General features: G+C 32.1%; 1 protein-coding gene across 7 annotated transcripts in view; it reads left to right on the plus strand.

The window, feature by feature from the left end:
• LOC139500056 (uncharacterized) overlaps positions 1 to 16,882 on the plus strand; it is a 59,045-nt gene that overhangs the window by 31,805 nt on the left and 10,358 nt on the right. The window contains exon 1 of one of the 7 annotated variants that reach the window (XM_071288770.1): positions 5,088 to 5,129. The exons of 5 other annotated variants lie outside the window; for them this stretch is intronic. In XM_071288770.1, coding sequence (XP_071144871.1) covers positions 5,103 to 5,129 — 27 coding nt within the window. In that variant the 5' untranslated portion in view covers positions 5,088 to 5,102. Of the gene's footprint in view, positions 1 to 5,087; positions 5,130 to 16,815; positions 16,849 to 16,882 lie in introns of those variants that run through there. One more of the 7 variants, XM_071288772.1, reaches the window with a different exon arrangement.

Consider the following 16,882-nt stretch of genomic DNA (forward strand, 5'->3'; position numbering starts at 1 on the left):
TAGTAAGGTCCTGGCAGTAACAGTTTTAAAACATAAGTTGACTACTAAATAAGATTCAAAAGTACATTAAAAAGTATCTATAGAAAGGCACAGGATTTATGCCAAACGAATTAACTTGTAATCGTCTAGGTGGTTTTCATTACGACAATCAAACTTGTAAAAGAAATGTAAAAGATTAGATAGACGGGATAACAAATTGTCACCATAGCACATACACCATATTGTCTTAAGTTGATTTTTAATTTTTTTGTCCATCTTCTGTGTTACATAAAAACGGTACTTTTTCCAGATAGAATATCTAAAAGAATGCCAATTACTTTAAACTTGAATAACAAGGTCCTGGCAGTTTTAAAACATAAACTGCCTACTAAATAACATTCTAAAGTATATAAAAAAAGTATCTATAGAAAAGGATTCATGCCAAACGGATTAAAGTCAAGGGTGGTTTCCAATACGACAAACATACATAGAAATGTAAAAGATTAGATAGACGGGTTAATAAATGTTCACTATAGCACATAAACTATATTGTCTAAAGTTGATTTATATTTTTTTCGAAGCTGTCCATCGTCTGGTGTATATTGTATATACAAAAGGTAGTTTTTCCAGATAAAATATCGGAAAGAATGCCAATTACTTTAAACCTAAATAGCAAGGTCTGCCTACTAAATAAGATTCTAAAGTATATTATTAAAACAGTATCTATATAAAAAAAAAAGGATTTATGTCCGACGGATTAACTTGTTATCGTTAAGGTGGTTTCCAACATTACAAACCTGCATACTACATGTAGCAATAAAATTAAATGATGACAGAGAAATACAAGAGGTTAGATAGACGAATTGACAAATTGTTTTGTATAGCTATTAAAACATATTGTCCGAAGTTGATGTATTGGTAGTTATCCAAATCTTCCTGGTTATAAAAAAATGCAATGATTTTTGTGTTTGTCTAAAATTGGCTTTTTCATCTTTATTTACTTAGAGAGAAAATTAGCAAAAAACTTATCCAAAAAGACATTTAGATTCCAGTATTTTAATATAATTCATATATGTTGGGTCATGTTCTTTCTCATATCTAAAATGAACTGAAATAATTTCGAAAATGAATCCATACGCCGGTTCGCAATCTGCTGCATTAGCTATAAATGTAAGAATGAAATCGGCGCAAAATGAAATATTTTATATTTTAAAAATCGGCAGAAATGAAATATCTATTTTTTTTTCATAATCGGTGCAAATGTCGTACGCCCATGATTACAAACTTTCCACCACGACTTGATTACACAGAGAAAACCTCAACCTTACTCCCTCCACTCAACTACAGTTAACAGTATTCCACAACTCCAGGGATAGGGACATCGTAGCCAAAGTATCGACAATATGTAATATACATATTCCGGTGTAAAATATACGTATTTATTGGATAACCACCATCAAGATTACTTGAGATCAAATGTATAGGGAGCACATTAAGCTTAAGATTCTCTAGAATAAACACAAATGGATCTACGAACACATAATAAAAAATAATCACGTTAAGACAAAAAGCATGTTAAACCCCGAGTACTGATACAAGTTCACATATGGAAGCAATAAAGTTAAAATACGTAAACCGTCTGTATGTTTATATTAACCTTTCTAAAATCAGTTAATAATAAAGACCGCGGCTAAAAGTATCAACACTATATACAAACAAGATATGTTTTATCCTTTAAATAAACTTATCCCAAAAGGTTACCAACTCAACACTGTAATAAGATCATTGAATATTGTTTTTATTGGTATAAATATTGATTTTGTTATCGGTAAATTAAAAGCAAACTAAATATTACTAGTATGTTATATGCATATACACATTCATAGATCTACAATCTGTCGATACCTGTAACTTGGCATTGCACAAGGTCATGTTTTTCTCAGACTGTTTATGACGTCCTAACACTAAATCCATTGGATGTTGAATGTGTACGGATTGATAGTTAAATCTTAGATGCATGATGTTTTTATTAGTTGTTAGTGGCTTTGAACTAGCTTTCAGATAACTGCGAGTACTCTCAGATCTGTTCCTAGTGTCTTTCTGTTGTCGGGATGTACAAGTACCTGGCCACGTCCACTTGTATTTTTGTCCATCTGATGAGTTAAGCCTTTTTCAACTGATTTTTATAGTTCGTGCTTATGTTGTACTGTTATACCACTGTCCTAGGTTAGGGGAAGGGTTGGGACCCCGCTAACATGTTTAACCCCGCCAGATTATTTATATATGTGCCTGTCCCAAGTCAGGAGCCTGTTATTTAGTGGTTGTCGTTTGTTTATGAGCTACATATTTGTTTTTCGTTCATTTTTTTTTATATACAAATAAGGCCGTTAGTTTTCTCATTTGAATTGTTTTACATTGTTATATCGGGGCTTTTTATAGCTGACTATGCGGTATGGGCTTTGCTCATTGTTGAAGGCCGTACGGTGACCTATAGTTGGTAGTGTCTGTGTCATTTTGATCTCTTGTGGACAGTTGTCTCATTGGCAATCTTATCACATCTTTTTTCATATTTATGAACACAAAACAAAAAACACAGATATGTTAACATGTAAATTGAAATTTTATGCTCGATAAGCACTTTTTCTTTGTTATGTCGAGGCCTTTTAAAGCTGACTATACAGTATCGGTTTTTCTTATTGATAAAGCTTATTGTATAATGTGACCTAAAAAGTTATGTTGTTGACAGTCATACCACATCTTCTACTTTTTATATACTGAATCTATAAGATTTTGTTCATATTTCCAAGTGCAATTAAGTTAAGATAAAATTTATCATATTATTGACCCACTTTGTAAATAGTTTTTAACATTTGAATCCGTATGCATGCGACCTTAAGTTTGACCCTTAGCTGGAGATTGGTTACGCATGTGTTTTGCGTGTTCAGTTAAGCAAATGAATACAATGACACCATTAAAATGGTAACAACTAGACACTGGGAAATGCTATTATGTTGAATGAATTTGTCAAAAACTAAACATTTTATACACGTGAAACAATGATCAGCATATTTTCTTAATTTATGACATAATAAATTTAAAGGAGACCACTAAATAAAGTTTTGGCTTGTGGGTGTGTATATATATTTATATTCATGTCTACATTAAGTCCTATGGCCATTTAGGATTTTACGGAGGTCATCTTGATGTTGAATAATCGAAACGTGGATATAGCATAGCGATCTATAAAGAGTCCATGCATTGCTAATTGTTACTTTTAAACATTTTGATTTATAGTAATTTAGATATACGTTTTAGTATGTTATAAATCAAATAAGAGAATTTAAGTCAAACATGTGAACATGTCGAACTGACAACTAATGTCCCTGTAAATGTGTTATGTACTTGAAATTATGACATAATGCCTTTTCGGATGAAATGTAGGCCAAGAACGATTTAAAAATATATTATTAGTTTGAATTTTAAATGCAATATCTAACTACATAATCTAGAATAAGGTCTACAAGATGGGTCAAGGTACTATCGAGCTAGACGGTTTGAATTTAATAAATCCCTGACGTAGTATATGTGTAAGACTTAAATGTATGGTGTTTCCTAGATCTATGCAAATTCATTATCGATAGTGAATGTGATACAAATGGCAAACAAATTATTAATCCATGGCAGGTTTTTGTTTTCTCCAAATCTTTGACAGATATTTGCTATAACGGATAGCACGTAATGTCCAGGAAAAAGATTAATAAAACAACGTAGTACAAGTACAGGCCAATTTTCAATGTTTTCAGTATTCAAGAATATGATAACACAAACCCCTGCAAGTTAGAAGATGGATTCATCTGATTCGGATGATATAAGAATACTATCTAACAAACCCACAGTCATGCATGCATTCGCAGCAGCAAACTCGCTGGTGCAGGTAATTGACGCAAATGCATATATTTTTAGTGTTTTCGGGGTAAATGGTTCGTTATTGTTTCCGCCTTTTGTTTTCTTATTCTCATGTTCCTGATGTTACGTTGTATCTTTATTTTACGAGTTTTTGTTGTGAATATTGATTTGCTTTTTGCTTTTCCTTCCTATACTTTCGTAAAAATTACAGTATTAGAGCTTCTCTTATAATCAATTTCCAATAGGATGTGACAACTTATAAAGTTTGAACCTGTCAGTGAAACACATATCGGAGAAATTGGCCCTTTACTATTGTAATATGAAATTACGCAAAAAGGAAATTTAAAGCTCCTACCACCTTCGTCGTCTTTGTTAAAGTTCTGTATTAATTTTTTATTATTTAGAAATGGCAGTCAATGTATATCGTTATAATTTGGGGAGAGGGGCTCTTTTTTGTTTTGGATTGGATACATACGACGTTCATCATAAGATATGATTTTTACCTAGTGCAAAATAGTGAGTTATATCCACGTCGTTTGATTCATTTTTTATAATTGTGCCATTTCCAATTATACCATGCCACAGACTTACTTAAAATGATCTAAACATTGTAGTATAATCTCAGAAGATAACGCAAAAGTCTTTACAATATTTTGTAATATAATTTCTTTCAACATGCACAATTTTTTTTCAATTTACTTACTTTCCCCTTTTTACTTGTATATGAATAACTATTTTATGTTCTTCTTCGCTATACTCATACGAACATAAAAATTGTCTTAATAATACGTAAATAAAACAAAAAGCAATTTGGGATGAGAAATTGTACTGATCAGTTTAATAAATAATAGAAATAAATTGTGACAACTCTGGTCATGTAAATCATGTAAATCGTGGTCTCTGGGTCTCCGAACAATGGAAGGAATTCTACAAATATAAAAATGTTCAATCAGAAAAAGATATAACTGCAATTACATATCGTGAATGCAAAATATACGTGTCGAACTGATCAGTAATTTTTTCTCGACAAGAGAAAAAGGCGCGAAATCTAGATATATATGTGTGAAAACCGAATTACTGATTTAAGCGTATGCGAATATTTATACGCCACATTAAGAAATGAATTTACAGTTTGGTTACACCTAGTCGATGCATGTGCATCAATAAACTTTACATTTTTGAAAAACCAAGCTAGATTTGTTGACATTTTCCTCTAAATGATAACCTCATGTTACACTTATAATGTAAGTATAAAAACACTGTTTTTGACTTGTATTCAATAAACAAGCAAAGGCGACGCAAACTTTAAAGTAAGGTAAGGAATTACGACTACTATTTCACCCAATGTACGTACATTTGTACCAATACATGTACGAAATGAGTTTCTCGTCACGTCCGTTAATTTTGTCCGCCTTTTTGACACTGCTCGTACAGCTATAGTTACTAACATTTAGCAGTTATATTTTAGTTTCTTAAATCTCTAATGCAATTTTTGGCAAGGTCACTTGTAACAGATTTTTTTATGCGAATGTATAAAATGAGTCTCATGTCAATGACTGTTAGGGAACGACCATTTAATTTCAAGGGGGTTGGGAGACAGTATGATGATTTTTTTCCTAAAAATAAATTGATAACAAAACAAAACAAAAAACAAATATTGTGTTTTAAGCAAATGACGTTAAAAATATTCTTAATTCAGATTTTCCTCAAACCTTAAAATGTTAAATTTTGATGAAACAAAGTTGATTGACAGCGTCGGAAAACTAAAAAAAATGTTCCAACTTTGTGCAACAACAAAAAATATGACTCAGACACACACATATAACCTCAACCCCCCTCCTTTTTTGGAAGTTCAATGGTTGATCTGTAAGGTAACTCGATCTATTATCGCATTTAAAAAATCATAATCACTTTGTCAATAAATTATTAAACGTGTTGTTTTCCATTTTTTTCCAAAGTTTCTGCAATAGTACAGACAGACTAATATGCATGCGGACATATATGACAGTATGCCGTGCCAGTTTTTGTTACCAAAAATGTTTTTATAACCCTCACAGACCATTAGGGAGCAAACATTTAATTTCCAGTTGGTTTATCTCTGTGTTTTTGCGATCAATAGTTTCAACTCTATCGATCTATTTTTTTTCTATTTTTTTTCTCAATATTTAACACTATATTGCATAGGGAAAATCTGGACTCTTTTTAGCATCTGCTTAACCGGGATATTTGTTCCCTATCAAATTGGGCATCAGAATATCTTTTTAGAAAAAAAAACCGTCGCTTTAACCCATATCTCTCGTTTATTTTAATAAAAAAATACTAAATCATCAACAGACAGAAGGTCGACCGCAATATAAACAAGTATATATATTCTCTTTATTTCTTATCTGGTTAATTTTTGTGTCTCATAGCAAATTGATATTTAATTTTTAGTAGTTAACATTGCATCGCTGTTCACCAAGACTGTTCTTTTTTTAATTGGCAGGCTGCATGTATATTTTGCATAATACCACTATGATTCTTTAATTTGTTTGTACTGTTTAACATATTTTGAGTAGGTTAATGTATTTCGTTGTATAGTCTCTAGTCCTCGACTGAACGGAAATTACTAATCTCTCCGCGTATTGCAGATTAAAATCTACCAGTAGTATTAGTTAATCAACTATATAAAATAGAAAAAAAATGATATACAACGTTCCACTATATACTAGTAATCATGGTCATAGGATATTACATCTATTAGTCATTCTTACAATAAACAACCTGATAAGTTTGCTTGATTAGAATTCAAATTAAATATAATGATTTACATCCTAGCTCCTTTGTTCTAACAGGGGTGATCTGAGCCGGATCACCCCAACCAGATCACCCCAGTTTGAGTTTCTTTGTTATGCATGCTTTCCTTTGTTCTGTAACATTTTGGCGGGAATGTCAAATCCACTATAAAACTTATAATTAAATATACAATTATCCGGAAAAGACTATCTATCAAAATTCACGTAGAAAAAATCCAGTGTATATTCTGGGATTCGAACTCAAGACCTTTAGCATATCAAGCCACGACACAACCACTACACCAGGACGACTGGATACAAACTGTCAGTAATTTAACATACTTAAAGGAAGCAAGATATTTTTATAAGTGGGACGATTTGTTTCATAAAGTGGCGATATAGGTTGGGCCGATTGGCCAATGGGGCGAGTTGACATTGTTTGATATCTACTCATCGTGTTCGGGGGTCAAAAAGGGTATAAATCATACAGTATTGTATAAAGTATATTATAATGGTTGTGTGGCGTTCTAAACTAGATTTTATAAATTATAAATGGTTTTTCGTCTAATCTAAAACAGCTGGGATGTAAAATAGTTATCCCACTCGGACTTGGTGTGTCAGTGTTAGATCACCCTCTGGCCTCCGGCCATCGGGGTGATCTTACACTGACACACCGCGTCATCGTGGGATAACTATTAAATAACGACTGCGAGCTAGTGTAAGATGAACAATGTTGGTTAATGCAAATGGGCTGTTCACTATATTTGAGATGAAGTATGTTCTGGTCGCTTGGAGAAACCAAAACAACACAATTCGTGTTTAATGGACATGATGAATTGTATCCTCATGTTTATTTACAACAAATCATGTGTTGCCTCCTCAGAAACTTGTTATTTCTGTATATCATTAGCCATTTTAACTGTCACACAGTGTATAAAATTCGATATCAAACAAACTTAAATAGAAGTTTTTCAAAACTAGTCGGTCGTTTATCTAAAACGATTAAGAAATCTCATTGTTTATAATAAAATAGTGTTAAGTATACCAATTCACTTGACCTTTTGAAAGACCAGTCAATGTTGAATTCCTGGGAATCTAGGAGAAAACTGTGTACAGTCTTTTTATCTAAACACCGTACATTGATTTTGCAATTTAAAAATCAAACGTCAAATTCGCCCTGATTTCGAAATAAATTTTCTGTATAAGGGCATGCGATAGTAAGTAGGCCAATCTAACCACATCTTCTGTTTATATATCTTATGTACACATACACTGAATTCGCGTTTAAAGGAAAATCGCTAGTAGACTGGACATCTAATTATACCTAGCACGTACATTTGTACGTTCTTCAATACAGTGCGCAGTTACAAGTATTTGTCACATAATTATAACTGTTTCCTATATATTTCATACAAAACGTGTTTCTTCATAAAATTTATTGGGTGGTCATTTCTAGTGGGATTTGAGGATTTCGTCAACTTATTGCCGACAAAAGTAGGGTTTTGTTCAGCTTATTTTTAGGGGAATTGTTTATGTTGTGATCAAAATTAAACTGTGAAATAGTGTTATACATGTTCACATCAAGAGACACCCAAAACACCCGACCAGACATTTTGAATAAACAAAATTATACTAAGAACAATTCTGCGTCTTTCAATAGAAGTTTTTTCTTTCTTTTTTCAATATCAAAGATTTACATATACGTATTGATGGTCATTTGTTAATTTTACATTGGCTAAAAGAGGGACGAAAGATACCAAAGGGACAGTCAAACTCATCAATCTAAAACAAACTGACAACGCCATGGCTAAAAATGAAAAAGACAAACAGAAAAACAATAGTACACATGACACAACATAGAAAACTAAAGAATAAACAACACGAACCCCAGGTTAAGGGGAGTGTTAAGATCTCACAAAACATGTTTAAATCCGTCGCATTTATTCCATCTGTCATACATGTAAGTCAGGAGACTATGGGCTTTTTAGTATTATATATATATATAAAAGATGTAACATGATTGCCAATGAGACAACTCTCCCCAAGAGACCAAAATGACTCAGAAATTAACAACTATAGGTCACTGTACGGCTGGTTTTTTTTTTCAATTTTGCTACATTTAAATGGATTCAAGTTTATGCTGAGTTCACACGTATTTCGAATTCGATTCGCATAAACTAATTCGAATTAGTTTAATTCGCATTCGAAACGTTTTACGTCCTAACGTCAATTTTAATTCGAATTACAATGCGCGTCAAATTCGCTTTATTGTCCAAACGACGTTAACTTTTAATTCGTATTCACAATAGCGTATTTCTAATGCGAATTAGATAAATCAAATTAGCCAATTCGAATCAATTCGAATTAAAAAAGAAGAGTGTGTGAACGCGATTTCCGAATTCGATTCGCATTCGATTCGAATTAAATGTCCGTGTGAGTGACGTCCGTGTTGCTGAACTAAACTAATGCCTCGTTCACACGGACATTTAACTCGAATTGAATTCGAATGGAATGCGAATCGAATTCGCTTATCGCTTTCGAATTCGATTCGAATTCAATTAGAATTAAATGAACCTCTGGACGAGGCAACACATTTTTGTTTAGGGGCCAGCTGAAGCCCGCCTCAAGGTGTGTTGAGGCCCCATTCATGGCATCGAGCCGTTTTGTGCAATTTCATCATGTTATTGTGTCTTCGGCACATTCCCCGTTTACATTCTCAATATTATTACACATATAACCAACACTTGTGAGTGACGATTTATTTTGGTCCTATGACGATGTGTATGTTACTTTCATGTTGATATTCCTTTATCATGATGTTTGTTTATACTTTGTTTAAATTATAAACAGGGATACATGTACTCATGTACAGGTCATAGCCAAATTTGGGCTCCTTTTAGTTAGTCATTATTATTTCACGCGCCGACAATATCATCCAAACTATCAAAACAAATTATTGTTGTTCTAGAAACATGTTGATTCATTTTTTGATAATTATGTATTTTCTTAAAGTGCAACGCTTTTTAAATAAGATTGACTTTTGACACTGAAATAGGTAAAAAGGTCGATTTGGTCTCGTTTTCTTTACAAGTCTATTTAAATGATATCACGAGATTTAGCTGAATTGGACAACAGTCATCATCGCAACAATCAAAACAGATTGTTAGATTGGTATTTTCGAGTGAAATATTTAGTCATTTCTGAACATGCATTTATAAAGTGCAACGCTCTTATTATTGACTCTAGACACTAAAAGTGTACACAATTATGATAAAATGATTGATTATGTACGGTGATTTGTTAATGAGCCATAATATATTATAGATGTCAATAGGTAAAACACTCCAAAACACAAGTTAGTAGAAATTAGGACTCCTCCTAAGTAAATCCAGGTTTAAACTTTAACCTCTTAGCGTATTACTCTACAAAAATATATATCAAAATGTACTATATGTCAGAATGGATATTAGTTAGTTTTTTTATTTTTCCTTTTTTTTGCAATTATTTATTGGACGGATAGAGTTATAATAATTTACTAGTGTATTTAACCCATGTGTTTACATCCGTTTTACTTTTAAAAGGGTACAATAAATACTTCTAAAAATGCATAAATGTTTTTACACGATAAAATAATATAACACCGTCAGTAAAAAACACACCTAAATCTTACATCGTGATGTTTATATGTTTAAAAGGTGTGAATTATACAACTTTACGTTATTCCTTGTACTTTAATTAGATAGTGTGTATCATATATCACCTTCGATTATCTTGAATGATATTTCGAGAGATTTATCCAAAAGAAATTACATCAAATGATGATCTATATATAAGGGGCCTTTCATTTCGTTACTTTTTAACTAGAACTTTTTTTCAAGATTTATTACGACCCATACTCTCTATTCTTTATATTTCAGAACCAATTATTGTTTTATTTTATTTTTTATTATATTTTCCAAACTGAATACCCCACCAAGGCCCACCTACATGTCCTATCTGTTCAAAATATAGTCGAAAGAGAAACACAATATTGAACCATAATTAAGACAAAAAGTCTATAACATGATTTGCATGAGAGGTATATTAAAAACGAAAGTAGACGGGTATCCTCGAATTTTTGTAAAGTAATACGATTTCAAAAGTAGCTTGAAATTGGCTCAAATATTTGAATCATACTTTGTGTGCAAGGTTTATAATAATTCATTATAGAGAAAAGTTAAATTGAAATTAGGTAGTATGTCAGATTAAAAACATAATTTGGACCTCCTTACAATATTGCAGTATACTGTGAAATCATTATTATTCGTTGCATACCAATTTTCGTGGACTTCGTGTGTTCACGGGAACCACTAATTTAAAATTTCAACCAATTACAAATTTCCTAAACGAATATACGCAGACTTTGCCAAAACCACGAAATTATATATCCACGAAAATGCAAGTTTTCCTCAATCCACGAAAATTGGTACCCACGAAAATAAATGAATCCACAGTATCTAGGATTATATCTCCTGCAGACAAATGAGTGATAAAATGGTAATAGATGTCGGAATTTAATATGTTGTTTCTCAAAAAGCGCATGATAATGTGTTAGAGTATTAGTTCCAAATGGAACAAATATCATGACATATTTTTTTTTCAAACTGGAAGAAATAAGTACTTTATACGTTTAAACGGAGTTAAGGGAACTGATATACTAGCATTGTTAATAACAATGTTTCCAGGGAAACTTCTGTTAGGAGCTTACTCGAATAATTCTACGCCTCTAGCGGCCTTTTGCCTATCGAGGCAATCGGAGATTAGACGGAGATCGGCGGAATATAACGACTGACATTATTCGGGTTAGTTCGGAGCGGGAAAAATACGAGAACAATGCATCGCAGTTCCAAAAATGAAATACAAAGGCAGTCTTCATTTTCGTAAAGTTTATAATCAAACAAAGATTAAATAAAATCTAAGTGAAGTTGTAGTGAAAAACATGTTCGTCAGTCCATTTCTCAGAAAGGAAGATTACAATGTATAGCAGAACCTAAAACTTATATTTTTTCATTAACAAATTATAATCAAATATGCATATGATAATAAAGCTACCAATAATACCAGCGTATATATTGATTAGATATAAACAAGCCAGTCATAATATATAAAGTGCAGGTTTCCTATTTAGAACATTATAAAAAATGTGTTATCGCTATTCATTTAAATATTTTTGGTTTACCACAGAGTGTTTTGTTGATTTTAAATAAAATCATTTCCTTTAACTGCTAGTACTGTTTGCATGCACTCATAATTCATCTCTCAGTTGCATGGTAAATTTTTTATCAAATATGCAAATAAGTGTTTATAATTGAAGTGCTTTCATTGGCAGTAGTCATAAGTTCTTCAGTTTGAAGTTTTAATATTGAAACAGGAAGATGATTTCTGCTCTGGTAATCTTCAAGGATGCTTACCATGTATTATAACATGATAGTGATCAGTTGGGTCAAATGTGGTTTGAATTTAAGAGAAATAAAAAGTCGTCGCTCGTGTAGTATATGCAATGAATCATGATTTCTAAGTAAGATACTAGTAACTTTAACAAAAAACCAACCATATTTAACCACAGCTTAACCCCGATTATGCAACAAAGATATCTGTATACAAATTTGTATTTAATTTAAAACATGAATTTGTGCACTAAGATTCAAGATGACGTAAACACAACTTCGCGGTTAACTTTACACCTCGAACCCAAAATTTAGTCTTAACTATAGAGAATAGACGGCACACATACATTAAACATCTTATTATTCAATACTATTGTAGGCGAGGCATACCATTGATAAAATCAGCTGCATGTGTCCTGACCTACCACCAAACGCTTGATAATCTGCCACAGTTTATTATTTAAAATAATTGGGACCTTGGACGTTTAACATCACAGATTATATAAAAAATGCTCCACTAGTCACCCACCTTACTATCTTTAAAACCTTTTGGCTGTAGAAAATGGACTCTGCTAAATGAAAAAAGTTTAGAAGACCTTGATGATATCTATTTTCACTGAACTAGTTAAGAAATAATTCCTTCATGTCATGTTCTATGCTCATTTTAACATGGGCAGGCATTATATTTGTCGATATTTTACACTGAGCGTTAGCGAGGTGTAAAATGTGGTCAAATATAATGCCTACCCATGTTAAAATATGCATAGAGCATGACACGAAGGAATTATTTCGATTCTAATAGGACAAATACAGTATTTTTATAGGTCGAAGCGTACGAGAATACCGTAAAAATGTTTGGCTTTTCCCGTTTCCTCCCCGAGGAGTCTGTACATTACATTTCATATTTGATAAGTTTAAAAACTACGAGCAGGGTAAATATATGTTGTTTTATAATATATAATAAAAGTTTATGATAGCTGCTTAAATATATATATTTTAGGTTAACGATGGAAATAACGTTAATATACACAGTAGGTTCGTGCGCATGTGCTCATTAGAACACGGCTTTGTTTACAAAGCGTAATAGGGACGTCATATTAGAATTCACATTTTTGCATAGGAATCAGCTAAAGCCCGACTCCGGGTGCGGAATTTTCCTCGTTGTGTCGACGACCCATTGGTGGCCTTTGGCTATTTTCTGCTCTTAGTTCGGTTTGATGTCTCTTTGAAGCATGCCTTATTTCAATTCTCAATTTTATTTATAGTCATAGTCTGACAGGGCTATCTCTCCCTTAATTCCCATTTAAAACAGACTCACCGTCAAATTATATTTTACAAAACTGCTGAATCATAAATTCGTGAATATAGCAGCAACACTGTAACCTACCTTTTAAAAGCGTTGTTTTTTTTTGTAGACTTGTTTTACACTAGTTATTTTAGGACCTTTATAACTTTCAGTTTCATTCAATGTTCCATATCGAAGGCCATACTTTGACCTGTAATGGTTTACTCTCTACTTATTGTGGCTTTGATGTAGAGTTGACTAATTGGCATTTATACCACATTTTCTTATTTCTATTTGGGAGTTATGGTTGGGGAAATTATAGTGACCTATAATAATTATTGCTTCTTACCACTTCATTTTAGCTTGTGTGAATAGTTATTTCATTTGTAATTAAACCGTATCTCTTATTCTTTTATAAAAGTTTTTTTAAGTTATATAAAATTTTATATAACTTAAAAAAACTTTTATAAAAGATAACTTAAAAAAACTTTTATAAAAGATAACTTAAAAAAACTTTTATAAAAGAATAAGAGATACGGTTTAATTACAAATGAAATAACTATTCACACAAGCTAAAATGAAGTGGTAAGAAGCAATAATTATTATAGGTCACTATAATTTCTCCAACCATAACCCCCATAATGTATATATAGTCGACTCTAAAAAAAAATACAGTTATTTCATAAACGCATGAATGGCAATTGTAGCGACTATGACTTTAGAATTAAACATTTGAAATCCAGTGATCACACTATGTAAGACACGAGTGCATTACCATTATTAACCACAACAACATCTCCAGGGAATGACTTGGACCATTCTACCTAATACTGTTAATAGTATTTCGAATTCAAGTGGTTGTCACTCAAACGGAAAGTTTTGAAATTGTCTGTTCAGAATCGGGACCGTGGCAGTATTTCTGTTTCAATGGGATCTTTAATTTATTCCACGACTTTATCTAGAACAAATCTGCTTAATATTCAAGACAAAAACTGTAACTAAATATTTATTCTTCTGTGCTTATTTTAGTAACGGCAGCAATAACTATGACGCTATGATTAATTTATGGCCATGTGTAATGTTAAGGGTAAAAGAAATGAATATTTAATTCGAAAAGGCATAAAGTATGTAAAATTGCTGCATTGCAATAAATCAGGACCATGGTTTTCTCGTTTGAATTGTTTTACATTTGTCTCTTCAAGACCTTTTATGCATGTATCTTACTATTCATTATGAAGTTTGCTCATTGTCGAAGGTCGTACGGTGGCCTGTAGTTGCTAACTTCTATGTCGTTTGGTTTCGGGTGCAGAGTTGTCTCGCTGGCTATCATAACACATCTACCTCTTTCAATTTTGTTCAATACACATGTACCTGTAAATTCGTAGATGAATCTTTTAAAATTAATTGATTAACAGGTAGGACAGTCTTGTTGACATTTAAACTTAATATACATTCCAATGTGACTAGAGGTGAGGGTGGATTTTTAAATAATCAAATATCCTAATCATAAAGTACATATTTAATTAAGAAACCGCACTATATTTTCATATTACACTATGTATATTTTATTTATATATTCCAACGAACGTGTGGTGTATGTATATTCGTCCTAGTTATTATCAAACCTTCTTGTGTGTTTTTAAGACGGAAAGGCGCCAACGAGAACAATCTTATGATAAGAACATTACTTTCAATTTCTTGTAACAATCGTAGAACTTTAAACAATGATATTATTAGGAATAAAATTGAGAAAGGAAATGGGGAATGTGTCAAAGCGACAACAACCCGACCATAGAGCAGACAACAGCCGAAGGCCACCAATGGGTCTTCAATGTAGCGAGAATTCCCGCACCCGTAGGTGTCCTTCAGCTGGCCCCTAAAAATATATATACTAGTACAATGATAATGGACGTCATACTAAACTCCGAATTATACACAAGAAATTAAAATTAAAAATCATACAAGACTAACAAAGGCCAGAGGCTCCTGACTTGGGACAGGCGCAAAATTGCGGCGGGGTTAAACATGTTTATGAGATCTCAACCCTCCCCCTATACCTCTAGCCAATGTAAAAAAGTAAACGCATAACAATATGCACATTAAAATTCAAACATGTCTTTGTGACAGCAATTCAATCCAACTTCTAACTTTATTGACACATACCTGTCCAGGTCGTCGTGTAATGAAATTGTACTATTCTTAAAAAGAAATAACTTGCGTCTGATTAACTTGTACTCTATGGAACGAAAAAGTCAACATTTCATGTTTACACTTAGTCTAAATAGTCTTTTGGGCGTTACTGTTAGATTATGTTATTATAATTATATTATTATAGTATTTTTATAATAAGAATTCATACAGTCACATGGAAGAGTAAAGAAAAGGATCATGTATGAGCTAGCAATATCCTGTTCGATAATAAATGCATTAAATGCAGGTGTATAATATTATAATTGATATTTATAGATTTTTTAGTATTAATGTTATGAGGAAAAGTAAACACTTATAAATTCAATCATAAACGAGAATCCCCATTCCTTCCTACCAAAATAGTGATACATTAAGTAATAATAATAGTAAGACTATCAATACAAGGAAAAAGAGACGGACGATATTAAACGGACATTCAAACTTAAGCCATGACCAAAATAAATCGTAAAATTACCAAAAGTCAAACAAACTTTAAGGTTTATACACAAATCGCAACGTAGATAACCAAAAACAGAACAACACGAACCGAATATGATCTCATATCCTCTTGAAGGGGTGGCTGATCCCGGCGAAATCGATATATTTTGTTCATTTCTTAATCTATTTATTTGATTCAAATGCATGTACATGTAACGTGTTAAATGTAAAGGAAAGTATCATTTGTGACTTATCAATATCCTGTTAGATCACCACAAAAGATACCTCCCAAATAAATGCAGTTTAGTGTACTTATGATAATTATGTCTAGCTACATACAAATTATAGCTACTGATATAGTACAAGTAAATATTTACTATTTCATTCATAAACGTTGAACAAGTTCCTTCCTCCTAATCATTGTACTAATATAATAACAATATAAGTATTACTATTACAAATTTAATGTTACATTAACCCCTAGGCGTCATGTTAACGAGACATCCCAACACATTTTACACTTATTGACAAATAATACGCTGATTTGTGGTATGTATTTCCGATTTCTGTGGGACATCTTACGGAAACGATCGAAAATTATGTTGGCATTTTTCATTTACTCTAATTACTACCTTAATCTTAGTGTCTCCTTGAACAATATACGGAAGGTACTCAAAGCATCTAGTAAACAATAAGAAAACACGAAGCATGATAGTGTTCCCTGCTATATTATTGGATTTTGTACAAAATTGACATTTCACGGCCAACTGATTTCATACTCAATATAAAACCGCTATAAAATATAAAAGATATCATCTCCTTTTCAATTATCATGTTATTGAATGTACATGTAAGTTATTAATCTTATTCGTTTTTTTTAAATT

The sequence above is a fragment of the Mytilus edulis genome, chromosome 13, assembly GCF_963676685.1.
Source record: "Mytilus edulis chromosome 13, xbMytEdul2.2, whole genome shotgun sequence".
Taxonomy (NCBI): Eukaryota; Metazoa; Mollusca; class Bivalvia; order Mytilida; family Mytilidae; genus Mytilus; species Mytilus edulis.